A 27,694-nucleotide genomic window follows, 5' to 3' on the forward strand; every position below is an offset into this window, starting at 1 on the left:
TTGCTCTTCCACGAGCAGAGTGTGTAGAAGAAAAAAGGGGGGAAATTTTTTTAAAAATACAAAATGAGTTCTACCATTGTGTAATTTACACTTAAAAGAAAAGGTGTGTGTGTGTGTGTGTGTGTGTGTGTGTGTGTGTGTGTGTGTGTGTGTGTGTGTGTGTGTGTGTTCGCATCCGAATAAGAACATACGTTGTTTTGCATACCTTCGTTGTGTTGACCATTACATCCCAGTCAGTTTTGTGAAGAATCAGTTCATCTCAGGAACATATTCTTGACTGATACAAAACATGTAAAAATTTACCATTTCATTGGTGACATCAAGAAGGTATAAATTAATCATACATACTGCATGCCTGGTGTTGGCTTAATGGTTGGGGTAGCAGGCTTGGGATCCTGGGGTCCTGAGTTCAAATCCTGCTCAGCTGTTGAATTAATACCAGGTGGGGTTGACTCGGCCTGTCATCCTTCCGAGGTCGGCAAAATGAGTGCCAGCATACTGGTATTCTGTATCGGAGTGGCGACCCGTCCAGGATTGTACCCAATAGCCAAGGACACTGCTTCGGCAGCACCAATGCTCTGCACAGAGTATGGTCCAAATAGATGGATGGATGGATAACCTGTGTGGATGTTACATGAACAAAACCATTCTCTCAGCATCGACCCTCCAGACTTCCCAACAGGAATTTAGGAAAATCAAAAATAAATGAATAAAATTGAAGAGAGTATTGTTTGCTTTTAAAAGATGTTTTTACACCTTTCTTTTTAGATTCTGGGAATTTAATAATTTTCATCTTGAGTTGCTTTCATCTTGAGTATCAACCACTCTCTCAAAGTTTAAACATGTTTTCGAAAAAGAGAATGTTTTATAACGAGCAGGGACCCGCAGAACATCTCCGCAATGTAAAATGTGTCTACATGTCAACTCTCACCCACCCCATCACAAACCCCAAGTCCTCAACCCTCAACCTCTCCTTCCCAACTTCAAGGCATCAGTACCCTCCCCACTCAAAGCCTTCAAACCCCCTCCTCAACCACACCCACCTCCTACTAAGCTTCAACCTCCCCCTCCCAATTCCATCCCATCTTTGCTCTCTCCTCCTCACCCCCACCCTGTCATCAACACCCTCTCGCCCGCCCCGACCACAACTCCTCAATCCGCCCCCTTCCCCTCACTAAAAGTCCTTAACCTCTCAACCCTGCCCCATGTTTGCTCCCCTCGTACCAACCCCAAATCTGTTCATACCAACCCAATCGTACCAACCCCATCCATGCTGAACTTCTCAAGGCTGGTGGAAAGGCTGCATTCATGTCATTGCATGCAGTTTTGTGTTCTGCCTGGAACACAGGCATCATCCCAACTGACTGGAAGAGGGGCCTTGTTGTCTCTCTCTGGAAAGGGAAGGTTGATCGCCAAGACCGCAACAACTACCGAAAGGTGACGCTGCTCTCAGTGCCGGGCACGGTCTTTGCTCGGATAATTCTTGATAGGGTTCGCCACCATCTGTTTGAGAACCAGCGTCGAGAACAATCAGGCTTTGCACCAAAGAAGTCAACGATTGACCATATCCTTGCTCTTTGGGTCCTCACCGAATGCAGAGGAGAGTTTAAGCAGGTGTTGCTCGCGACCTATGTTCATCTCCGCAAAGCGTTAGATTCAGTGAATCGGGATGCCCTCTGGAGAATTCTTGGTCTTCGTGGGGTGCCAACAAAACTGATCAATCTGATTTCTGAACTATACTCTGGAACTGAGAGTGCTGTGAGGTATTTCTCCGACTTATTTCCAGTTGTTACTGGAGTTTGTCAGGGGTGTGTGCTGGCCCTCACACTTTTCAAAGCTTGTCTGGACTAGATTCTGGGGAGAATGTCAGAGAGATCAAGCTGCGGTGCATAGTTTGGAAAGGTCAAGATCACCGATTTCACCAATGATTCAGTCATCTTTGCAGAGATGCTGGATATCCTTATGGAGGCCCTTGAGGCGCTGAATGAGGAGTCGGAGCCGCTGGGATTACGAGTTTACTGGGTTACAACAAAGATCCAGGCTTTCAATGACATCTTGGATGCTGCTATCTTGTTGGTACACGTTTGTGGTGAAGATGTTGAGGTCACAGAGAGATTTACTTTCCTTTGCAGTGATATTCATGTCTCCGCATGTTGTGAGCCTGAGGTCAATAGACGTCTGGGTCGGGCCTGGGGAGTCATGGATTCACTGGATAATGGGGTGTGGCGTTGTCGGAACCTAGGTTGGAGGACGAAAGTCCGAGTCTAATTCCTTGGTGCTTCCAATCTTGCTCTACGGATGTGAGACTTGGACTCTGACCCCAAGGAGCTGAGAGGAAGACTTAATTCCTTTGGTTCCAGGTGTCTTCGGAGAATCCTTGGCTATCGCTGGTCGGATTTTGTGTCCAACGAGCGGTTGCCGAGAGAGACTCGGATGAGATTTGTTACCTGTATAATCCCTCAGCATCAGCATCAGCTGCAGCTGTATGGACATGTGACTCGTTTTCCTGATGCTGATCCTGCTCACCAGATTCTCTCAACGAGGGAGCCTCACATGCCTTGTGGTTGCAGCAGGTTGATCGGCATCTTAAGGAGATGAGCATGGGCCAGGTATCTGTCTGGGGGATGGCCAGATGGAGGCCCCTCGATTACTGATGGAAAGTGGACGTGGCAACGAGCGGTTCCGGCACACGATCCCACTCCTGACCTGACCTCCTTCCCCTCCCTTCTTCCCTTCATCCTTTCTCCAGTCACGTATCCCTCTGTCGCCTTCCTCTACCAAGCAGTAGGATGCGTTTCCCCCTCTTTCCACTGGGTTATAGCTCATCCATCACACCTCAACTTTGTATTCTGTACTGTATACAACAAAACTCAATCCAAGCATATTACACAGAAAATTCTGCAATTAATATCTCCTTGAATTGAGTGTTGTGGCTGTAAACACAGATTATATAAGCACCAGGTTGAATCCTGATAAGTTGACAGTTACAAACAGGTGAAATATTATTTTATTAATCACAACACAGACAGTCAGACAAGGACAAATGAATAGTAATGTAATTCCTCTAATAACTTAAAAATATATCAAGGTCTCCAATTGTAATTTATTTCATAAAAGCATAGTGATAAAGTCTGAAAGTTTACATCTTAGGCCTGGAGATTTAAAGAGGTGAAAAGGTATCACAGCAGGGAATAGAAGAAAAAAACAAACAAAAAAAACAAAGGTCTCAGTGTACATGCTATGTTTTTGTCTCAATGCAGCCCAGTCCAGCTGGACAAATAGGACACCCATGTTCCTCCTGCCAGTCCTCCTTCATCAGTTCCTGCAAAACAAGCAAATGCTCCATTATCAATCAACACATTTTGTAATCTGTAGCATCTTCAAGTTCTGATTATTTTTGTATGTACTTTTCAATAACTTCCAAGATTTCATTCCCTTTGAATGGATATAATGACTCGTACAACAAATGCCTGTGGAAGGGCTTTGGCCAGGGTATCGGACCTTATGACTACTCTTTGAAAGATCTGTCAGATAGTCAAAACTCACAAACGAGAGTGAAGTTGATGGTACCACATCGCAAATCCCCATGCTTTCCACCAAGAGCAAATTTTAAAGATGACAAGTTCCACCAGGAATGACTCCTGGGTCATTCCCAAAGGAATGACCCAGGAGGTAAAAAAAAAAAATCTTCTGTTCTGTTTTGACCCCTGCAATTCGAAGTCCCTGCCCCCTGGGGCATGAACCCGGAGTCAAATACAAAAAAAAACATTGCATATGCCATGCGTCTGCCAATGTTGATTGAAAGTACAAAGTTTTATTAACAAGCTCAAATGAGCTAAGATCCTCGTCCTCTTAATGATGACGTCATAAAAACGAATACGACGTCATTGTGATGCTTCAGGTTTGTGATAAATAATTATCTGTGCTAATGCCCGGCTTGATTCCCGCAAACAAAATTCAAACAGCTTGCCTAGTTTCAGAGATAATGGTATAGGCGATTTCCATTAGCGGCGATATTATGACGTCAATTTTTTTCCGAGGAATAATTTCCAAAATCGCAGATGGTTACGAGCTGTGCGTGGGCTTTCTGCATATACATGGCAAGTTTCACGAATATCCGATGAAAACTCTGGGTTGTGAAACAAAAAATGTCAAAAAATAGGAATGACATCATAAAAATTTATATGACGTCATAGCGATGCATCATATGTGCGGTAATTGATCTGCTAATGCCCTGTTCGATTCCCGCAAACAATTCAAAAAGCTTTGCCTAGTTTCGGAGATAATTTTTTAGGTGATTTCCATTAGCGGAGATATTTTGACGTCATAACTTTTTTTCTAGGAGGAATTTTCAAAATCGGAGATGGTGACTGTCTGCACAGGATATTTTTACATATACAGTATATGCCAAGTATCAGGGAGTTTCGATGAAAACTGTAGGCTGTGAAACAAAAAAGTCCACAAGAAGAAGATGAAGAACAACAACATGAGTAAGACTTCGAGATCCTCCACGAGGATTTAAAAAGTGTGAAAGTGTGCCTGTAATTGCATTTTTTTGTTATTTGATCTTTTGATCCCATCCCAGGGGGGGCAGGGCCAAAAGTGACACTGCTCTTGCACCTTTGTGCCATGTGGCGATCATAACTACCAAGTTTGGTGAATTTCTGCCGAACCGTTTAGGAGGAGATAGCGTGACGGACAGACAGACAGACAGACAGAGCTGTTTACAATATCCTCACATGTTTTTTCAAACATTGTAGGGATAATGAATGCATAAGCACAAATGGAAATGAGCTTCAAGTACTTTTCAAAACACAGCAAGATTCTCAATGAAGAACTTCCTGCTTGGACCAAGTCACAGCCGTTTTAATGGGATGAGATTGCCTCAAGAATTGAACTCTTAACCACACAGTTCAATATCTAATTTATGACATCAATGAGATCATAAAGTATGGAGAATGCCAATTGCATATCCCACTCTATTTATTTTTTTCTTTCTTGGTCAAAGGCTTATGGAAGAGCTTTCAGTGCACAAGTCTCTCTCTCGCACGCACGCACACACCCAAACAGCCGATGCCTTTGAGGGAAGTGACATAACTTCTCAGGTTGCTCTGGGACATCTTGTATTATCATTGCTTTTCTTTCTTCAGTCACAGCAGGACAAGGAGAAATCCCATGCCCTACCACTCTCCACGTCCCCGCATGATAGGCTGACCTACAGGGTTTGTCTGTGCTTTATGATCAAAATGCTGAGCGTCAAGCGTGGAAGCAGCACAAATCATTTGTAGTGAATGGGATGACTCTGTCAGGGTCAGAATTGAATCACTTACCTGCCAAACTCTGATTGGATGCTCTAACCATAATGCCAATGAATACATCACTTTTCTTCCTGAAATTGACAATTTCTTTCACCATGGATATTGACTACAGTTAATTTCAAGCACAACCATTTCTGATAATGAATGGACACTTTTAGCTGACAATCAATATCTCAACAAGAAGAAGAGAAGAAAATCATTGACTAGGTATACATGCATTATGGGACTAGGTATACTCAGGAGGTGGGCTTGGTCGGCAGAGGGGGTTGGGGAGGGTGATAGGAGTAGCAAATGACATGTTTTTGGATGGGGGATGACCTGACATAGTGATGAACAACTGTCTTGAAGCCCTGAGTTGGTTCCAGAGGTGGAGAAAAAAGGAACAAATAAGTGGAGGTGAGCATTGAGTCAGTTTTGAGAGTTTCATCAGAAGGGAGTTACAGAGTACACCCTGCAGAAACCTGGGGGAGGAGGACAGGGTACAGAAAGGGCAGAGGGTGCAAGACCACAAAGGAGGCGTTAGAAGACAAAAAGACCACCAACCTGTCTGTGATGAGAAAATGATAGGCCCAGAGACTCAGCTTCATCGTGGGAGATTCCAATGGTTTTTTAGGCTTTGGTTTCCATAGTGTCAAGCGGAGCAAGGTGTGAGGCAGGAGCACCAGCCCAGAGGAGAGGGTAGTACTCCACAAAGCTGTGGATTAAGGCCTTGTAGGTAGATAAGAGTTCCGATATGCCAAAGGAAGACTTTGCATGACAGAAGATGCCCAGTCAGCAACTGCTCTTGGAGGCCAACATAGGAATGTGGTGTGGCCAATAAATATCATGGCTGGTAGTGAGGCCTAAACGTTTGAGTGACTGTACTTCTTCAAGAGGACTGTTCAGGAAGTAGATGAGAGGGTTTGCCAGATGGTCTTTTCAAAGAGAACGAGTGAAAACGCGACATTTGTTCAGCTCGAAAGACATTGTATTCCAAGTGGAATGTGCAGCCAGTGAACCAATGGGACAACAGTTAAGAGCTGGATCCTACCAGGACCATTTTGACTCAAACTCAGAACAGCCAAATCAAAGACAAGTATACTACTACCTTGAAGCTAACTCATACATCAAACATGGCACACAACACCCCTAAAATACTCGTGTACAAATGCAAGTTGTCACGTGATCAGGGGTTCAGCTAGGCCTACAGGACATTCAAAAGGCAATGCAGCATAAAGATGATGCGAACGATAAATGATGAAAGACCTATCGGAGCCTCTGCTGTTCCAAAGACCATTGGGCACAGCAGCGTGCTCCAATGGTAGAGGTTTCACAACCACTCATGGTTGCAAGATGGTAGCAGGTTGTACATCAAAGCCAGTCACATAAAATCACATGCCACAGTCCACTGGCTCATGATTCACAAAACTATAACCATGTTTTGGCTGTCTGCCACTCCCACCTATGCCATATGGCATATTAAAGACTTAGACTTGAACCTGGGCATTCATAATACAGAAGGTCTGTCTTGTGAATATTGAAAAACACAGGTGTGATGTCTGTGACATCTGGTAAATCGTGGGCGATTTGCTCAGTGAGTTGAGCGTGTTCCACTCAGCACAGGTGACATGACATTTGAGTAAAACAAGTTATTAGCAATTATTGCTGGAAATTATTTGGAATACCCTGCACCCAAACCTCATTATTTAACTTTTAAATTAAATTGGAAGTAACAAAACTCAACTTAAACCAGATTAGAAAGCAGTTTGTGGTAAAAGAGAAGATGGAAAACCCAACATTTTTGTGCATGTTGGTACAAACTGAGAACTTCAACACAAAGTCTGACACACAACAAAGCCCTGGCTTGAAAGACATGCACAAAAATAACGCTTGCAAAAAATCTACATTGGTAAATCTGATGAACCTTTTCCCAGAATCCATTGCAACAACACTCAACAAATACCTATTTTCGGGGCGCAACCCCCGTAGACCCCGATAAGGCCCGATTTTTTTTTTTTTAATGCCACAAACAAAATTTGGTACATACAAAGTAATGAAGGTTGTGGTAAAGTTTCATCGAAATTGTGTGTGTAGTTTCAGAGAAGTTGCAAGTATTTGTGGACGGACTGATGGACGGATGACGCGCCATACCATCCCATAAGCTCCCCGGAACTACGTTCCAGGTGAGCCAAAAAGCTTAATCACAGGAATGAAAACTTGAAGCAAATGCAAGCATGATGATTAGTGCCTGCGCCAACCACTAAACACAATTCTGTCTTACCCGAGGCAACGGTGGTAAGGCGGGTGCGCTCTTCGGAGCTCAAATGCAGCAGTTTGTGCAGCACGGGGATCAGAGCACAGCGGTCGCTGCCCGGTGCCAACACAAAGAAGCGCATCAACACATTCTTCAAGTATTCTAGGTTCTCTCCTGCACATAGCCTCTCTTCATTCCTCTCTAGACGTCGCAACTCACTCTTCAACACCTGAGGATGGGGAGAATACTACTGATGAGCACAAAGAATCAGAGGCTACCTTAACCAACATGACCATGACACCTCTTACAACCAACAACCATGTTTGAGTTGTAGTTGTTGGAAACAGATGACGCAACAAGGTCGTCAGAGTAAATTACCTCGGCCACCGAAGATGGATGGAGGTTATGTTTTCAACAATGAACATTTGGGGGGGGGGGAATCATTGAAAGACTTGTAGCAATATGTCAAGTATGCATGTTGTGGATGGGAAGGAATATTCTGTCCATTACAATTTGCAATGGAGAATTTGAAAATGGAGGGTGAGGTTGGGAATGAACCTCCAAGGCAAAATTTAAGACAATTATGCAAATGATTTTAAACGTCGACTCAATGTCGTTCTTGGGGAAAGGTCACATCTTAACAGAATCTAAAGATATACTAAAGCGTTGGAAACAATCCTGTGAATCACATCATGTAAATAAAGAAAATCCCCCCAAAAATCAAGGGAAGGAATCAAGTCCAGATATAAAATAGGAACCACATATTCTTCGCCATGAAGGTCGTATAATGATCAACCACCTGAAAAATAACAAATCTGGAATTGAGCAGGAGATCTAATCAACGACATATCCTAATAATGCACAGACTTTGCAATAAGATGTGGGAAACTGGACAGTGACCAACTTAATCATGGCAACAAGGAGCTGATAGACGAGGTCCCCCACCCTTTTGGGTGGTATGAGGAATACATCTGTGTAATATGAAAGCTAAATGTTCAACGTTATTTGAAATATTGCGTACACAAGCGAAATTACCATGCCATGACAACATAATTCAGCCAATCACGGCCGAGATCTAATCAGGTTGAGATAATGTCATGAGGAATAGATAACTGCAATATCAAAGGTAAATGTTCAACGTTTTTGAAATACTGCATACACAAAAAGTACCATGGACAGATGATCGGTCGGTCAGTCGATCAGAGCTCATTTTAAGCGCCCCCATCTCCCACCTTGTCAGAAGAGTGGGGGACAGCAATATATCTACATCGTATTGCTGCAAAAAGGTGACATCAGAGTATGTGAAAATGATAACGATACTCTTCAACGTTGTGACGTCAACAGATATGCCTCCACCCACATTACTACATCTTCATAATACTTGTACCAAGTTTGATTTAAATCTCTTCAGCTGTTCTTAAATATCACATATTTTTACCTGACATGAGCTTTGACCTCTTGACTCCATAATCGAATCAGTTTATGTACACATCATTATACATGTACAAAGTTTGACTTAGATCCCTTCAGCCGTTCTGAAGTTATCGCAGTAACACAGACCTTTGACCTATTGATGCCGCCATCTAATCAGTTAATCTTTGCATCACACTGTATACTTATACCAAGTTTGGTCATAGTTTGGTATACTTATACCCACCACTGGTTCACAAGTTAGCACAGTAACATAATTCCCTAGCATGACCTCTGACCTTTGACCTTTTGACCCCAAAATCGAATCTGTTCATCTACACATCATTATCCATACTTGTACCAAGTTTGACTTAAATCCCTTCAAGCGTTCTTAAGTTATCGCGACAACGAAAAACCTATCACGGACGGACGGACAGCCGGATGGACAACCTGAAAACATAATGCCTCCAGCAACTTCGTCAGCACAGGCATAAAAATAGAACCATCGCACTGATTTCATGAGCTAGAAAGGTCCTCCTCAAAAGTATTCAACAACAAGAGAACTTCCTGTTGAACAAGCTGGATTCAAAAAAGGACATGGCACTTGCGACCAGGTAGCCAATCTTTGACATGTTATTGAAATCTGTGGAGGATTTAAAAGGAAGCGTGTTATCTGTTTTTTACATGGCAACAAAGCCTCCAATTGTGATCGTGCATGGAAGATAATGGCAGAAATGGCAATCCTATAACTGAAGTAGGAAATTCAGACTGGTTTGAAGTTTCTCGAGGCGTGAGACAAGGATGCATGCGTCCTATCCACTATATTTAACAACTAAGCTGAATACATCATGAAAAGAACACTCAATAATTGGACTGGTGACATTGCAGTAAGTGGTACAAAGATTATGCCTGGTGTTGGCTTCATGGTTAGGGTGGTGGGCTTGGGATCCTAGGATCCTGAGTTCAAATCCCACTCGGCTGTTGAATTAATACCAGGCGGGATTGACTCTGCCTGTCATCCTTCCGAGGTCAGCAAAATGAGTGCCAGCTTGCTGGTATACTGTGTTTGAGCGACGACCTGTCCAGGATTGTGTCCAACAGCCAAGGAGACTGCTGAAGCAGTGCCAACGCTCTGCACAGAGTATGGTCCCAATTGATGGATGGATGGTACAAAGATTAATAACATCAGATGTGCGGACGAAACAACTCTGCTCGCTGAGTCTGTCATTGAAATAAAAAGGCTTCTCTACAAAATCAGAGGAAAGTGAAATAGCAAGCTTATTCATCAATACCAGAAAGACTGAAGTAATGACAACAGGTGAAGAAAAAAGAAACTACCGACATAGACGTTAAATCTTTAGAAATAGAAGAGATCTTAAACTTTTTCGGAGTTTTGGTCAGTAATGATGGAAGTTGTAAAAAGGAAATGAGACTACGACTCGGGTTGGGAAGAACAGCATTGAGTGACTTGAACAAGGTCTGGTCCAATCGTAGCATCAGCAAACACATGAATGTCCACCTTTTCAAAGCTCACGGATTTCCCATCCCATCTGGATGCTGGGATATGACCAAAAGAGATAGGCAAGGTCTGGAGGCTTTACAGAAGAGTGATATGGGTGTCGTGGAAAGAGAAGGAACATTTGTGAAAGAAGTGTTAATAACACCAATTTACCTAAGTGTCCAAAGTCATTCATTCGTTGTTGTATTTTTGTGACTTTGGCAGCATTTGCCGAAGAAATGGCAAAATTTAGCATTTCTTTCTTGCATGTTGGCTCGGGTGGATGGCAAAAGAGGAAATGGGCGTCTGAAAGCCAGATGGTTAGATGAAATCAAGAAACTGTGTGGGACCACTCTAACGAACCTTCTCGATGCTGCTCAGATCGCGGAACCTGGTAGAACATAGTGAGGGTTCATGAAAACAGAGAAAATCGTTTGTTCGTGTCTGAAACTGCGGTAGGATGGTGAAGGCATCTTCTTATTGTTTTGTCAGATATTGAGTTTGCTTTTGCCAGAAAACCAGACGCAGAGTCTACAGGTTTTTCTTCTTGTAGGTTTTGAATCGTAAAGTCAGATTGAGCAACTGCATATCCCATGAAAGAAAAATAACTGCATCCATTTTTAAAAAATAAAAGATTTTTCACCTGAATTATATTTAAAGTCGCAATGTACGAGTCCCTCCATTATTACCTCTGTCACCGAAGGTAGACGGAGGTTTTTTTCACCCGTCTGTCTTTATCTGTATGTTTGTCTGTGAACAGGATATCTCAAAAGGTTATGGTCAAATTTGGACGAAACCTGGTGGACAGGTTGGGTGTGTGACAATGACAAATCCATTAGATTTTGGTGAAGATCTGGATCCAGATTTGTTTCTTGCGTTTTTTTTTAAAAGTGATTCTTCACCATTGAGAGAAAGAGCCACAAGCGATATATAGCATGATATTTCAAAAGATTGTGAATGGATTACGACAAAACTAGGTGGACGAGTTGGTTAGGCGACAAGAACAAGCTGATTAGATTTTGGTTCAGGTCCAGATGCAGATCCGGCCTATCAATGGGATACAAAACGTAAACTGTTCAACCTGGCAGAGGTATGCACTCCACCACGTTACGTTCTAGTGTCGAGTATTTGATGTGAACATTCAACCAATAACAGTGGAGTTTTAAAGTAAGAAACAAATGGCATTGAGCAAGACATTTCAGTATTATCTTTTTCTCTACAAAAGGCTGATGGAAGAGCAAGGTTAAATTGACAGTGGGGTAACAGCGAAACAATTGTGCACAATCAGAGAAGGAATAAATAAACAGGAAAGGAAGAGGGAGAGTGACAGAGAGAAAGGGAGGGTACACTGAAATCAGCAAGCACAATGGTTGGGTTAAGGGCTAATGGGGGGTAATAAAGATCATGCTTCAGGATGGGGGATGACAAGGTAGCGGTGCATTGCCTGCTTGAAGACCTGGAAGGAAGAGTGGGAAAGAACGGCCAATGGAAGGAGGTTCCATAGACATGAGAAACGAGGAACAAAGGAGTTAAGTTGTGTTAGCCTGGATTTTGGAAGTTTAACTAGATAAGAAGAGGGTTACTGGAAGAATGCATAAATCTTTGATTTGTTGGAGAGGGCCTGAGTACAGATGGAGCAAAGGGATAAATATTGGAGAAGACAAGGTAAAGCGCAGAGTCTGCGACGTGAAAGCAGCAGACATTGTGCTTTGGCCTCATCACATGAGATTCCAATAACATGGAGAGTTAGGTTCCACAGAATCTAGGAGCAACAGATGTGATGCTGGGGCACTAGCCACTTGGGGAAAGCAGTACTCTATTGAGCTATGGATAAAGGCCTTGTAGAGTGTAGACCGACAGTTGCTCTGGTTTTCGAAGGAAGGACTTGGGATCTACAGAGAATGCCCAGTCTGCGGCTGGCTTTGGAGACCAGATTTGCTTTGTGGTTGACCCAGGAAAGGTCATCACTGATGATGAGGCCGAGAGGTTCAAGAACCTGAACCTCTTTCAGGGGCTTGCCATGGTAATAAACATGTAGGTCAGTTTGACATTCCTTTTGGAACGACAGGGTAAGACTGAGATATTCCAGGATTGAAGGACATGTTTCATTCATCAGACTGGCATCTAATCAATAGTGTGACAAAGTTGCAGTCTGCCAAGCAGTGGGGTGGGGTAGCATGTGACACAATGTAGAGACATCTGCAAAAAGGAAGAGGAGGTTTTCCACAGCATCAGAGAGGTCATGTGTAGACATGTGGACCAAGACTGACCCAAACAATTAATTTGACCGTCTCAAACTGACCCAAACCAGTCACAACATAATAAATTTAAACCTTAGTGTAACCAAATGGGTAATGGCAAAAACAAAACATGTGATCATTCAAACCAGTATTCAGAAATGAATAATTTGAGATTGCCACAAGAACAAAGAACTTCCAATCCTCTCATGGATCTTCTTCCTCCAATATTAATGGCAAGGAGAGGTGACCATGGCTCTTTGTATGGATTCTTCTTCCTCCAGTTGACGCTTATCGATAAACATGAAGTGGCTGCAAAGTGCGAATGCTGAGGATACAAGACCTTAGTACAGTGAACAAGGAAGTCGTACGTCCACTGACCGAAGCAATCATTGTGCACAATGACCTGCCAGCCATGATAAATACGAATTCACAACAACAAAAGCAGAATAAATTGACGTAAGTTACGAAAAGAATGGTAATGGGTGTTGTCGCTCCGAAATTCAACCATTTGTGCGTAATTTCAGAAGAAACCAGTAAAAAAAACAAAAGCTTTTCTTCCACAGACAATCTGCATTAGTTTGCACATATTAGTCGACATTAAAAACTCCTTCATGGGCTTCAGCCACATTCACAAAGGAACATCAAGATGAAACCTCGAGATCCCTTCCTTAATCTGAATTGATATGGTTAACAAAGCCAGCCACAACCCCCACATATTCCTCCACCCATCCCCCCCCAACCTCATTCTCTCTCAATGCTCAATGCCTCCACCCTCCCCCACCAATACAGCACTCCCACAATTACCCTCCCATCTCCATGCCTTATTTTGCTCAGTCAGCAGAACAGTCGAAGCCTCGGTCTCTCGAAGTAGCTGGTTAACGTGGTCAGTGCGACGTTCTGCCTCGGCCAGTCGTCTCATCGTTTCGCTCAGAGAAAAATCCTCACGCCATGGTGCTGCATCTTCTAAAATGGACCAGGGATGCAATGAGATCAAACCTTTTCTTGGCATATCGACAGAGAGCATGTAGCAGAGCAATAGTACATGAAAGTACATTTTGCTCTTCATTTCACAGCCGTGAAAAACCTTAGCCTGTTGAGCAATTGAACAACATGTGCCAATAAAAATAAATTGTCAAAAAATATACAATTGTCCTGGACCACAGCACTCAGGTAACCAATTTCAAATCATGCTGAAAGCACGAATGCATCTGAAAGCTGGAATATGACCAAAATATAAATATGCGAATGCGGGAAGTCGTGGTATTGGTGCTGCATGGAATGGTTGGGGTGTCGCAGGTACGGGTGATAGTGGCAGTGTGGCGAGTGCGTGAAGTGGTGGGGTTAGGATAAAGATTGGTAGGAAAGAGACCAGGGAGGTGTTTTTTGTCAGTGATGAGACTATTAAATTTGTAGATTGTTCATTTTGCAGGAAGGATCAGAGACAGAATATTGGGTGGTTTTGAAGGAATGCTGGGTGGCATTGTGTCAGGTCATCGCAGGAAGACATTTGTTGTGGCATGTGGAGGAACAACTGATGTAAGGAAAGTTTAGCAGAGGATTTTAAAAATAGGTACAAGGGGTTGGGAAGATGAATGAGAGAAAAATGTTGCGATGTAATTACCTCTGCCACAAATGTGGACAGACGTTATGTTTTCACCCCAGTTTGCCTGTGAGCAAGATATCTCAAAAATTTATGGACGGATTCAAAACAAAATTGGTGGACAGGTTGAGTGTGTGACAAGGAGGAATTGGTTCGATTTTGGTGACGATCAAGATGTGGATCCGATAATAATTTTTTTAATTACCTCTACCACATGGTTATGGTTTTTTTTCATTTAAATGATTCTTCACCATTGAGGGAAAGGGCGAAAAACGAGATACACCAGGGCCCCAACATTCACGGGGGATACGTTCCGTAAAAAACACACGAATGTTGGAACCGTGAATGTGGGGGTATTGTTTCAATGGGAAATGGATGGAAAGGTTCTGGGGATTTCCTGACTGGATTAAGATCCGCGAGGGTCGGGGTAAAGTCAGCGAAGGTCGGGATAAAGTCCGCGAGGGTCGGGGTAAAGTCCGCGAGGGTCGGGGTAAAGTCCGCGAGGGTCGGGGTAAAGTCCGCGAGGGTCGGGGTAAAGTCCGCGAGGGTCGGGGTAAAGTCCGCGAGGGTCGGGGTAAAGTCCGCGAGGGTCGGGGTAAAGTCCGCGAGGGTCGGGGTAAAGTCCGCGAGGGTCGGGGTAAAGTCCGCGAGGGTCGGGGTAAAGTCCGCGAGGGTCGGGGTAAAGTCCGCGAGTGTTTTATCATTGTTACAATGGAGACAAGGAGGATAACGTTATTGGTTCGCGGCAGTTCCTGGTTCATGAAAAAGGCCGCAAATGGTGACACCACCAATGTCAGAGAATTGGTACAATGGGGACAAGGGAGATAACGTTATCAGTTTGTGGCGGTTCCTCCTAGTTCAAAGGGGAAAGTTTCAAAAGCAGTAATTCTCAACCAGGGGTGAAAATTTACATGGCAGGGGGTAAATATATCATACCTGAAAATTATGTTATGACGATTTTTTTAGCAACTTCAGACAAAATGAATAACAATATTATCATTGTCATGTGAGCAGACAACGCATAATCTCTATAATAATACCAAGCTTGCACACTAAAAACTCGGCTCGCCGTCACATGATCCCTATGAAATTGCTGTGGCATTTAGCAGACATGCCAACAATGTTTGGGAAGTCTTGGCGTTCCATAGTACCACTTGCATTTTGCACAATGCGTATTTTTGTCATTCCCCATGTACGGTCTGTTGTCTGCTCCCAGCTATGTTGTACTGCTATCCCGTGCATGTGCACAGGTATCGCTAGTACATTATAACATAAAACTCTCACATTCTATACAAATTATCATATACAGACTCAAAAATCAATTCCCCCCCCCCCCTCCAACCACAATTTTCTGCGAAATACATCAAGCCGAGGGGGTAAATGACAGAAGAAGGGTTGAGAATCACTGTTCTAAAGTTTGAGATGTTTTTGACCACGAAAGCACGATTACAGTTTCATTAAAGATGCTTACAAATTAAAAACAAGAGCTCAAGTGAGCACAATATATGCCCGAACAAGAAGGTGTATACAGAATTGTGCTACTACATGGAAAACAGCATCCTGGTTGCCATGGCAACCGCTTTAGATGACGAACGTATGTCGCGACACACCGTCTCCACAGTCTGTACCTATGTAGCAAATATGAAACGTGAAAGTTGAAAACTTTGGGAGTCAGAGTGCGGACAGGAACGGACGGAAGGACGGACGACCAGTATCACATAATACGCCCCGATACATATCGGGCGTATAAAAACACGACAACACCAATTACCATTTCCAATGTATTGAAGAATGCATTTTAAAGTCCCTTAAACATACCGTACCATACCGCGAAATGAAAAAAACAACTTCAATTGTGGAAGATACGTTATTTTTGCATACCGACAGTATTTTACTGTATGTACATCCAGCGGCTTTGTGCATGGCTCGTGGAAGATATGTTTTATAACTGTTATGCTAGCGGGCTCGTGAAAATAAATAAATTAATTGCCACGAAAACTGCAAATATATGCGCCAATTTCCCGTAGAAAATTGGTCAAAAAAAAAGAAAAAGAAAAAAGGTAGGCCAAAAAATACGTCGGAGGATGTCACAAATTATCAACTGCGAATACGTGGAACCCGCAAATCTTGGAACAGCACATGTCGGGGTCTGGGTGTATAGCATGACATCTCAAAAAGTCATGGACTGATTTGGACAAAATGTGGTGAACAGGTTGCGTGTGTGACAAGGAAGAACCGATTCAATTTTGGTGAAGATTCAGATTCGGATCTGGATTTGACAATTATTTAAGTGATTCTTCACCATTGAGGGATTGGGCCAAAAACAATATATAGCACTATCTCAAAAAAGTTGTGGACGGGTTCAGACGAAACTTGGTGGATGGGTTGTGTAGGTGACAAAAACAAGCGGATTAGAATTTTGGTTCAGGTTCAGATGCAGATCTGACCTATCAGTGGGAAACAAAATGTAAACTGTTCAGCTTGGCGGAGGTAAGCGCTCTACCGAGTGCTGTTCTGGTTTATTCTGGTAGTGTTCCAAGAATAGGAAAGGGAACAAAATTTATGAGTCAAGCAACAGATGTCAACCTATGATTGGAATACAGTGGTAGTGCAAACAGCAAGGTTTTGGGTTTCAGAAGCAATGGGAATCTTCTTGCAGTTTATGGGAGTTTTTTCGGATTGATCACCATCTGCTAAACAGAACCTTTACATAGGTCCTTGTGACAGACACAGTCCTTGTAAAATGAACTTCCAGATAAAATATACAAGGACTGAAAAAAAACAAAAACGATAGAATACGAGGCAGCAGTATCAACTCTTATTCTGTCATTCAGACCTGACCATGCTAATCTTCCGCCTCCTTGAGCACAAGTGAAATTTCAACTCTCGAAATACACTCACCAGTTTTATCAACACTGGAGTTCAACAAGATATCCAATGATGGAGGAGCTATGGAGGAAGAAGAAACAGATTCCACATCTGTGTCCACTCCTTCATTGTCTTCCCTTGGATTATGTGAGAGTGCATATTGGCCAGGTGTTTGAGAATTATGCCGCACGTGCCTTCTGATATCTGCTGAAAGCTGGCCTGGTGTACTGGCTGCGGCAATGAATCATAAAAAGACAATTGTTATATACAACAGCAAATGCATTAAAACAGGCAAACTCAATGCCGTCAGTCAACCTGTCACCCACCTGCCTGCTCAGCCTGCAGCTGTGCCAGCTGGGACTCAAGCACAACTACTTTTGAACGCAAGGCCTGCTCATTCCGCACCACTGACTCTTCTTCACTTTCCGATTTCCCTACATCCTCTCGAGCTTTGTACAGATGCTGCTGCAGGCTTCTCACTTCAGACGTGCTTTCCACGAGTCTGCATTCAACTTCTTCGAGCTTTAGACGCTGCTCGCTTGCCTCGTTGTATGCAGAACACAATCTTTGGGGAAGGAAAGAGCAACCAGAAGGTGAATTAAAATTATGAGTAATGTTTTGAATTGGTCTTACACAGCATTAAGCTTCTCAATTTACCAAAGCAACAGCTTTTTCCTGAAAACAACAAATCTACTGCTGAATTAGCCTGGTGTTGGCTCAGTGGTTAGGGTGGCGGCTTGGGATCCGAGGGTCCTGAGTTCAAGCCTCGTTGCCCGCTGAATTAATTCACCAGGGGGTTTACTCAGCCTGCCATCCTTCCGAGGTCGGCAAAATGAGTACCAGCTTGCTGGGATGACCGAGTTATTCAAGTATCCTGCGTCAGAGTGGCGACCTGTCCAGGATTGTGCCCAATAGCCAAGGAGACTGCTTCGGCAGCACCAACGCTCTGTACAGAGTATGGTCCCAATGGACTTGGACTGCTGAATTACATTCACTAAAAACACCTGCTCCCTCTTGGCAGGGGTCAGTAAAGCACTCACTCACACGATGCCACATGTGCAGTGAAAAATTGCAAGTCATCTGCACAGCTGACTCGTAATACACTCTTCCACCACCACCGGGTGGCGCTATATGGTACACATTTACACAGAGAAATTGTGTCACCCCTCTCTTCCCCCACTGCCGAACCTCGGTGACTGAATATTACTTTCACACCTAAAACCTTCACCGACATACCCCAAGTACAACCACCAAACTTCAACTCATTCTGTCCAGCGGTTTGTGAGTGCATGCAAGTCAAACAAACACACAAGCCAAATTGTATATAATCGCATGATTTAAATAACACAAATTGCCTGGGTGCTTGAAAAGCATAATAATGCATCGTTTGTCAAACCAAATCATCAGGAGAAAACCTATGAAGTGTTTTCAGGACAATCAACACAAATTCACTGTGAGAACGCAATGGTAACTGGCCTTTGACGGAGGTCAGATTCTCGCTCTGTTCCTTCATGAGTGCTTTGCTGCAATTGCTGCTGCAGAGCACCCCGCTCGGACTGCAGGCTGGCTACTTCCTCTTGCAAGCCTTCAACCTCGGCTTGTGCTGCAACAAGCCTCTCCTTGGATTGCTCAAGTTGCTTCTGCAGGTGCTCCAACTGCTGCTCCATCCTTTCCCTGGGCGATGGCAAGAAGTCATTGAAGATGAGAATTCTCCTAATCTTGTGTAGGACAAATTACAGCCTACAGATCTAAGTCTAAGTTGGACAGCCAAGTGACAGCACTGTCTGTTCGGTGGATTTCCCAAAATTCTTCATGACTGGAATTGATATGATGCCATAGATGGGCAATGCATGTACTATATTAAAGAACCCAACAATTTAACCACTATGATACAGGTATCCATTTCGTCAGAGAACATAATTGATGCCAAATTGAATTAGTAAATGGAAAAACAGAGTTTAGTGCGAGTGTAAAAAAGGCAACCTATTTCAATCCTTTTGATTAGCCAAGCAAACCTTTCCTCTGGAGTTGCCTCTGATTCTGATTGGACGACAGACCGACCCTTCTGCTGCTTCAGCACCGAGTGCACTCGCACCTTATAAGCTTCAAACTCTGTCTTGCATGCTTCCAGCTCTGTCTGACTCATCCAAGAGCATACACAGCATTTGCAGTTTTGTCCTTTTGTTCGAGAGAAATGTATACACGCACACACACAACTTGGGTCACTTGATCAATGTTAGGTTATTTAGACTTTCACAAAACATCAAGAAGATTGTTGTTAGCCAACTTGAAGTCAAAAATAAACAGTCATAATTACATGAGCACAGTGGTAAAGAGGGAAGCACACCAACAGTGGGTTAGAAGGACACAACAGAGGGACACTTGGAGGAAAAATGGGAGACGGGAAGAAACAAGCAGAAAATAACGTCTGAGCCCACAAATGGATGTTTTACATCTGCAGCAGAAATTAACTCAGGAGTGCAGCACAGCAATGATGGGTCAAATCAAATCGTTATTTCCTTGATGAAGGTCATACAGGACAGTGCAACAACTTGTAAGTCTCAGTGTCGTCCTGGAGAGACTGTGGACCTTTTGTACATTCATTTCCAATCTGCATAAAGAAAACTAATACCATATTTAAATGCTTTAGGTTTGATTCCAACAGAACCTTAACCATCAAACGTTCATATGCAGTCGAAGTTGCAGCCTCTCTGCCGACCGAGGGAGTGATGCTCCACCGGCCGAGCCAACGTGAGACGAGGGGCGGGCATACGACATACAACGCTCGCTTGCTGAAAGTGCCATTATTTCATGTTCTTACATCAATTTTATTCAGAACGAGCAAGTACAACCCATCACTTTGCTGACGGGAATATTAAGGGGGGGGGGGGTGTAAGAAGGAGGAGAGGAAAAGAGGAGGGATGGAGATCGAGGAGAGAGGGAGGAAGGAAGGTGGAGTGAGGAGGGGTGGGGGAGTGAGATAGGAAGGGGGAGTGAGGAAGGAGGGGAAGGGAGGAAGGGAAGGGGAGCAAGGAGGGGTGCAAAAAGGGAAGGTGGCATGAGGAGAGGGTAAGGGAAGGCAGCGTGAGGGGAGGGCAAGGGAAGGCAGCGTGAGGGGAGGGCAAGGGAAGGCAGCATGAGGGGAGGGCAAGGGAAGGCAGCATGAGGGGAGGGCAAGGGAAGGCAGCATGAGAGGAGGGCAAGGGAAGGCAGCGTTAGGGGAGGGCAAGGGAAGGCAGCGTGAGGGGAAGGCAGCGTGAGGAGAGCGCAAGGTAAGGCAGTGTGAGGGGAGGGTCCTTCCGGATACGTCAAGAGATGACCACCGTCCAGATACGTCAAGGTAAGGCAGTGTGAGAACAGGGTCCGTCCAGACATAACCACCATCCGGACAACGGGCATACGAAGAGGGTAGGGGAGAAAAAGAGGGGAGAGAGAGGGGTGGAGGAGCAAGGAGGTAGGGAGACCGGGAAGGGGTGGGGGAGTGAAGAGGGGTGGGGAAGCGAAGAGGGGTGGGGAAGCGAAGAGGGGTGAGGGAGCAAGGAGGGGAAGGGAAGGCACTGTAAGGGGAGGGCAAGGGAAGGCAGTGTGAGGGGAGGGTCCATTTGGAGATAACCACCGTCCAGTCACGTCTGGAGATAACCACCGTCCAGTCACGTCTGGAGATAACCACCGTACAAACACGTCTGGAGATAACCACCATCCGGGCATAACCACCATCCAGATACATTCGGAGACAGAAAGAGGGAGGTGTGGGAGGATGTTGTATTGTATTAGGATGGGGTGAAGCAAGGATGGGACAAGAGAGATAGGGGTAGGGGTAGTGGGAAGTGGGAGTAGGGGAGTTAGCAGAGAATATGTTATGCTTTATGAAACACACACACACACACACACACACACACACACACACACACACACACACACACACACACACACACACACACACACACACACACACACACACACACACACACACACACACACACACACACACCATGGAGAGTCTAAATTACAGATCCAAATATACCCATAAAAATATACCTCCACCTTGCAGCAACTGCCAACTGTACATCCTGATCGGGACACAAACAGTGCCACCGTCGACTGTTGGGCGCGAGGCAAGCGGCTTAAGCACTCAAGCAAGCACTCCAATTAAATGGTTGCCAAGCGATAGCTATGTGCGAATGTCCAAACTATGTACGAATTAGACAAATGAACACTTTTTTTTTTAGCAGTCGGATCTGCTACCAAGTTCAATTCTGGAGCTTAATATTTGTAATTCGGCTTAGTTTAGAAGATTCCCGAGGTTATGACGTGTGCGGAAATGAAATAAAGCCACAAACACTGGCGTCTCCAGGCGTTTATATTGCAATACAGTAATCCCCCATTTATCACGTGGGTTACGTTCCAAACCCTCCCGCGATAAGTGAAAATCCGCGATGAATGGATGCCTCCCCAAAAATTGACTCGTCTGATCTGGTCGGCTTGGCAGTGATCGGGTTTGAGGTGCCGGAGATCCACTCGTCTGGTCTGGTCGGCTTGGCAGTGATCGGGTTTGAGGTGCCGGAGATCGACTTGTCTGGTCTAGTCGGTTTGGCAGTGCTTGTCCAACCGCGGCAAACCTTTTTCCTTCCCAAAGCATATCTAGCACGTTAACCTTCTCCTGGAGCGTCAGGACCTTCCTCTGGCGCTTTGGTTCCTTGCCAGAAGCCTTAGAAGGTGCAGGGCATTTGGGCGGCATCGTAGGGCTGGGAGAAAAAGCGTAGAAAATATTCGAAGTTCACAAGCGAAACTTTGTCTCATGCATTGTGTGACTGGTCGAGCGCCACGCGTTATAATTTATTGCTTAAATAATTTATATTTTATATATTATTACCGCGATATACTGGGGGAATTCGCAGAAAAAATTAGTTAGGTTCCAAGGGAAAACCCGCGATGAACCGGGGGTGCGATAGGTGAACCGCGATATAGCGGGGGATTACTGTATATCCATCATACATTTGATGATCAGGCATTTGATAATATGAGTGAGGAGAGTGAAAAAAAACAAAAAAACTTTTTTGTTAAGAAATTATTGTGGCCTGTTCCAAGTCAAGGCATGGTTGAGCAGGCCAAAAAACATGGCAGCTTCAGACCCCAGCAAGGTAACCCAGGATGTGCCATTGTGACATTGACCTTCCACATGTGATAGTAATATAGTACGGCAAAATTTGGGGAAATTGGTGCAGGCGTTTGGAAACGTTTAAGGAAGAAGCAAACAAACAGATGAACAGATTCACTTTCATCTATAGATAATTATATATGCACAAAGAAAGGAATGTGTAAAAATTGTTTTAAAGACCACCAAAATGATTTCAAGCAAAAAGGAATGTTATAGAGAGCAGCAAAGTGTTACTGTTAAGAACAAGAGCTGTAAGTAATGAAATATTTTCACGAGAGACACCATCACATTACAAGGAGAACATAACCGTTCATACCACCATCTGGTGGTTTTCCTCCTGTAGTTCCACCAAGCATTGGCGATGAGTCTGTGCTGCTCGCTGATGTTGTTCGGCTGCCTGTCGCTGCTGCCCTTGAATCCGATGCCGGTCAGCACTCAAATCCGCCACTTGCAACTGCAACCAAATCAGTCACACATTGCGTTACATGATGAGTACAATACTGTAATGTGATTGTGAGATGTTCAGTGCTGTGGAGAAAAAAAAATCAGAGGCCTCAGGTCTTACTTTGAGCTCCTCAAGCTTCTGATTGGTTATTTCTAGTTGATCCTGCAGAGCACGGGAAGCTGCCAATTGTTCTGCTTCCTGTATGAACAAAAGTAAAACAGCCAATGAACAAAAAACAGTGAGGAGAAAAAAAATACAGGTGCATAACAAACTGGCTTCCAAAAAGTCGACGCATTGAGATATTTAAAATTTACTTCAAAACCAAAAGTTATTAGGAATGATCGCTAAAAATATATTTCAGGAAATAAGTGTTTCAATGCATGTGCCTACCTTGTCCCTAACAACTTCTTGTTTTGCTTGACTCTCCATTTTCACTTGACTGCACTCTTCCATGAGTTTTGACTTCTGTTAAAAAGTCAGTTTTTACCTCTGCCACCAAAGGTGGGCAGAGGCTATGTTTTCACCCCTGTCTGTTTGTCTGTGAGCAGGATATCTCAAAACTTCTTCTTCTTCTTCTTTCGGCTGCTCCCGATAGGGGTCGCCACAGCGGATCATCCGTATGATCCGCATAGTGATTTGGCACATGTTTTACGCCGGATGCCTTTCCTGATGTAACCCTGGTCGCCTCTTACGACACAGGGATATGGTACACCTATTTTCACCAGGGTATACACCAGCCCAGTATACTGGTACTCATTTCGCCGACCTCAGAAGGATGACAGGTTGAGTCAACCCCCTGGTGTATTAATTCAGTGGCCCAACGGGGCTTGAACTCAGGACCTTTTGGATCCCAAGCCGCTGCCCTAACCACTGCGCCAACATCAGGCTTTCAGGATATCTCAAAACGTTATGGACATATTTGGATGAAACTTGGTGGACAGGTTGGGTGTGTGGGCCGAATTGATTCGATTTTGGCGATTATACTTGAATTTTTTTATTTTTATTTTTTAAAAGTGATTCTTCATCATTTAGAGATGAGGCCAAAAATGACATACAACATGACACCTCAAACATTTATGGATGGATTCAGAAGAAACTTAAACTAGGTTCCCACTATCACGATGCGCGGCACGATTGAAATCGTGGTCTTAATCGTGGACTAATCGTGGTGATCCTATCAGATCTTATCAGATCTTGAGGTCAGTCGTGTCAATCGTAGAAAATTTTTGAACGGTTCAAAATTTTTCTACGATCAACACGATCACTTGTCAATCGGGATCACCGTATCAGATCGTATTGCATCGTAACAAAGCGCGACAGATCACATCTAATCATGCTTCCTAATCGTGGTGATCGGGATCGATCTTAGACAAGACAAACACCACGCTCTGCGAGACTACAATTTCAATCGTGCCGCGCATCGTGATAGTGGGAACAGACTTTCAGAGAAATTCCATGATCAGCTACGAATGGCCAATCGTTGACGTTCATAACGGATCGCATGACAGTGGGAACCTAGCATTAGTGGAGAGGTTGGGTGTGTGACAAGGAAGAATCCATTCGATTTTTGGAGAAGATCTGGATCTGGCCTATCAGTGGGATTCAAAACTTTTCACTGAGTGCCGTTCCAGTTACGAGGTCCGTCTAAAAAGTAATGTGTAAAGTAAGTACCGAGCCTGCTGTGTGCTCCACTTATACAACTTGAATAAACAGGTTGCGTCACAGTCTTTCGCAAAAAAAAAATACATATACACATACACATACACATACATATATATATATATATATATATATATATATATATATATATATATATATATATATATATATATATATATATATATATATATATATATATATATATGATTGGTGATGGTTGACCGCTCATTGTGCGATTTTTTACAGGTCGTGCTTTACACGTTGTCTAGTCTGAGTCGTCACGCTACGAGTCGTGAGCAGAGAGCCAATCTGAAGTTTCTTGCAAAGCTTGGTAAAACACCTTCCGAATCCTTCGCAATGTGCAGCAATTATATGGGGAAGAAACGGTCACGTGCACGTGCATTTGAATGGCACAAGAGGTTCAAAGAGGGATTGGAGGAGGTTGAAGACGATCCAAGGTCTGGAAGAACTTTAACGAGCAGAACGGCTGACAACATCGAGCGTGTGAAGCAGATGGTGCGCGCAGATCGTCGACTCACGGTGCAGATAATTGCTGAGGAACTTTCCATCAACAAGGAAACTGTCTGGAGCATCATCACTGAAAATCTCGAAATGCGCAAGGTGTGCGCAAAGATGGTCCCCAAGCTGTTGGCTGAGGACCAGAAACAGCAAAGTGTTACTGCCTGTCAAGACATTATCGAGCGCCTCGAGGACGATCCAGACCTGCTCGGGAGACTCATTACTGGTGATGAATCGTGGATATTCGAATACGATCCCGAGACCAAATGGCAGAGTCGTCAGTGGAAAAGTCCGGCATCACCAAGACCAAAGAAAGCAAGGATGTCGAAGTCGAAGGTCAAGGTGATGCTCATCACATTTTTTACATCAAGACATCGTCCACTTCGAGTTCCTACCGCAAGGTCAAACAGTGAATTAATACGTGTACAAGGAGATCCTCCGGCGCGTCGTGAGATCAGTCCGGGCCAAGAGGAGTGATCTGTGGGAGAAAAACGCCTGGGTGCTCCACCATGACAACGCCCCTACTCACAGTGCCCTGAGCATCTGACAGTTTCTGGCAGAGAGCAACGTGCCAACTCTGGAGCAACCCCCGTATTCGCCAGACTTGGCCCCTTGTGATTTTTTCTTATTCCCCAAGCTCAAGGAAGTGATCAAGGGGACTCGATATCCTGATGTGGAGGCCATCAAAAGGGCCATGATGACGGAGATCCAGAGGATTCCAGAAGAAGCCTTCCGGGGGTGCATCGAAGTGTGGCATAAGAGGATGGACAAGTGTGTGAGACTGGAGGGAAACTATTTTGAAGGGGACAAGCTGTGATTTAAATATATTTTTTGGAATAAAATTTCTGTGAAGTCACTCCCCTTACTTTTTTCGACGGACCTCGTATTATCATCATCCAGCAGAATCCTAATTGCAAACATAACCTCAGCCAGGTATGATGATGGTGTGTTCGTTTGATGCTTAGGCTTTTCCATTCAAAAGTATGTCGATGCATTTTAATAATGAGGAAAAAACAATTGGTTTTCCTGGAAATCTCAGGTAATTGTCATGACTTGTAAACCTTTTTCTGTATTTACCAAGCAATTCATTCTTCAATTACAATAACATTTGAATAACAGTGCTTTCTTATCTGAACTACCAGTTAATATGAGTCTTCCAATCATTGCACTGATTAAAAGAGCAAACATGAATGGAACAGATTTTATCAAAATATTATACTAACAACTGAACTCAAAGTCTGCAACAAACACTATAATGGACTTCATGACCAAAATTCCACTAAATATGAGCCACTTGTGGAGCGAAAAACATGTCATCAGTTGTGTACTTTGCCATGCCAAGTGTTCCCCGCACCCTTTTGCGGACATCTACAAGCTCATTCCTGCTCTTCGCCACGAGCTGCTTCAATTTTCCACCACGTTCTTCAGCCCGGCGCAAGCTCTCCTGCACACTCACTAATGACAGAACACTTGGTATGAATAACTTTGTGAGTAATAAATGCTTCAGAGATTGTCTGTCTTTTTAACCAACATTATTGCAAGACTAGTTGCATTCCTACACAGCTATCCGATGGTTTCCGTTCTGATGTACCATAATCTGTGTTACAGAGCATTGGTCCTGCCAAAGCCATTTCTAGGCCAGGGGCCATTTGCAATACCTCTTCCAGCAGTAGTTAGGGCAGGAATTTGAAATGTGTTAAGGGTGCCGGCGATAGCTCGCCTACTCTTAGCGAAGGAAACCATGGGATCTCTAACATCCACCAACTAATGCCGACAGACGGGACGGCCAGTTTAACATCCACCTGAGGGACAGCACACACATTGATGCCTCACACTGCATGTGAAACACCGGGATGACAGTTTACAGCTAAGCAGAGATTCAAACTACAGCTTAGAGGTGAGTGTGCGTACCTCTAGGGAGTCTAGGGCATCTTTGCCACCTGCCTATTTTTTAAATAGAAAATAAAACGTCGAAGAGACACTTTTCACCTTTTCCCTACTCTCATCCATTGGTCACCAGTGTATAGTCCTGTGTGCTTCCCCCTCAAACACTGGTCCACTCATATCAGAGGTCTGTATTCCAAACTGCTGAAACTATCTGATATTGGATGTCTCGTGGAAATATTTTGCTCACATGATATTTTGGACAACTTCTGAGCATCTTCCTGGTTATTGTTTCCTCTGCTCTGACAGGCCTGATTCTGCACTGGTGGTGGTGTCATTACGTATGTTCATCCCTGCTTCCCACACAACCCATGTCCCTCACTATTCATCCGCAACCATGTGAAATGCATTTTGTTTTGTGCACTTCTTTACAACAATGTATTGTGTAAACCATGTCCGAAACTACTCTGATGAATCCTTATAAGAGACTTTCTCCGCAAACATTGCTCCTGGTGTTGTTGTTGTTGTTGTTGTTGTTGTTGTTGTTGTGTTGCCACGGTCAGTTCTGCTTGAACAAGCCAGCAGCACAGAGGTAGCCGCCGATCGATCTCCCAGGAGAGACTCAGAGGACCTCCACATCTATGATGTTGTGCTCTTGTCTAAGAGGAGCCAGGACCACACAGTCTTCCACTCTGTGTTTTGTTGTTGCTACTGATGTTTTTGTAAACAGTGTCGTGACTCATGGACGAGCTGAAAAACACAGAATGGTCCAGGACGTAACAGAATGAAAAGAAAAGTAGAAAGAGGAAAAAGGGGGGGGGACACAACAGCGGGATTGACGGATCAAATAGAGGGAAACTTG

At 44.0% G+C, this 27,694-nt stretch overlaps 1 protein-coding gene across 1 annotated transcript in view; it reads right to left on the minus strand.

Moving 5' to 3' along the window:
* Nucleotides 1-2,989: 2,989 nt before the first annotated feature.
* Nucleotides 2,990-27,694, minus strand: part of LOC147009692 (uncharacterized) — a 63,994-nt gene continuing 39,289 nt past the window's right edge. Inside the window, exons 9-18 of the mRNA XM_085861202.1 lie at nucleotides 26,303-26,403; nucleotides 22,891-22,968; nucleotides 22,642-22,779; nucleotides 19,183-19,304; nucleotides 18,644-18,841; nucleotides 17,494-17,732; nucleotides 17,201-17,398; nucleotides 13,520-13,662; nucleotides 7,579-7,780; nucleotides 2,990-3,322 (exon numbers count right to left, since the gene is read on the minus strand). Of these exons, the coding sequence (XP_085717328.1) occupies nucleotides 3,252-3,322; nucleotides 7,579-7,780; nucleotides 13,520-13,662; nucleotides 17,201-17,398; nucleotides 17,494-17,732; nucleotides 18,644-18,841; nucleotides 19,183-19,304; nucleotides 22,642-22,779; nucleotides 22,891-22,968; nucleotides 26,303-26,403 (1,490 nt within the window). The 3' untranslated portion in view covers nucleotides 2,990-3,251. The remainder of the gene's footprint in view (nucleotides 3,323-7,578; nucleotides 7,781-13,519; nucleotides 13,663-17,200; nucleotides 17,399-17,493; nucleotides 17,733-18,643; nucleotides 18,842-19,182; nucleotides 19,305-22,641; nucleotides 22,780-22,890; nucleotides 22,969-26,302; nucleotides 26,404-27,694) is intronic.

This window comes from Eptatretus burgeri, chromosome 17 (assembly GCF_056783735.1).
Source record: "Eptatretus burgeri isolate ZD-2024b chromosome 17, Ebu_testis_v1, whole genome shotgun sequence".
NCBI classification, from domain to species: domain Eukaryota; kingdom Metazoa; phylum Chordata; class Myxini; order Myxiniformes; family Myxinidae; genus Eptatretus; species Eptatretus burgeri.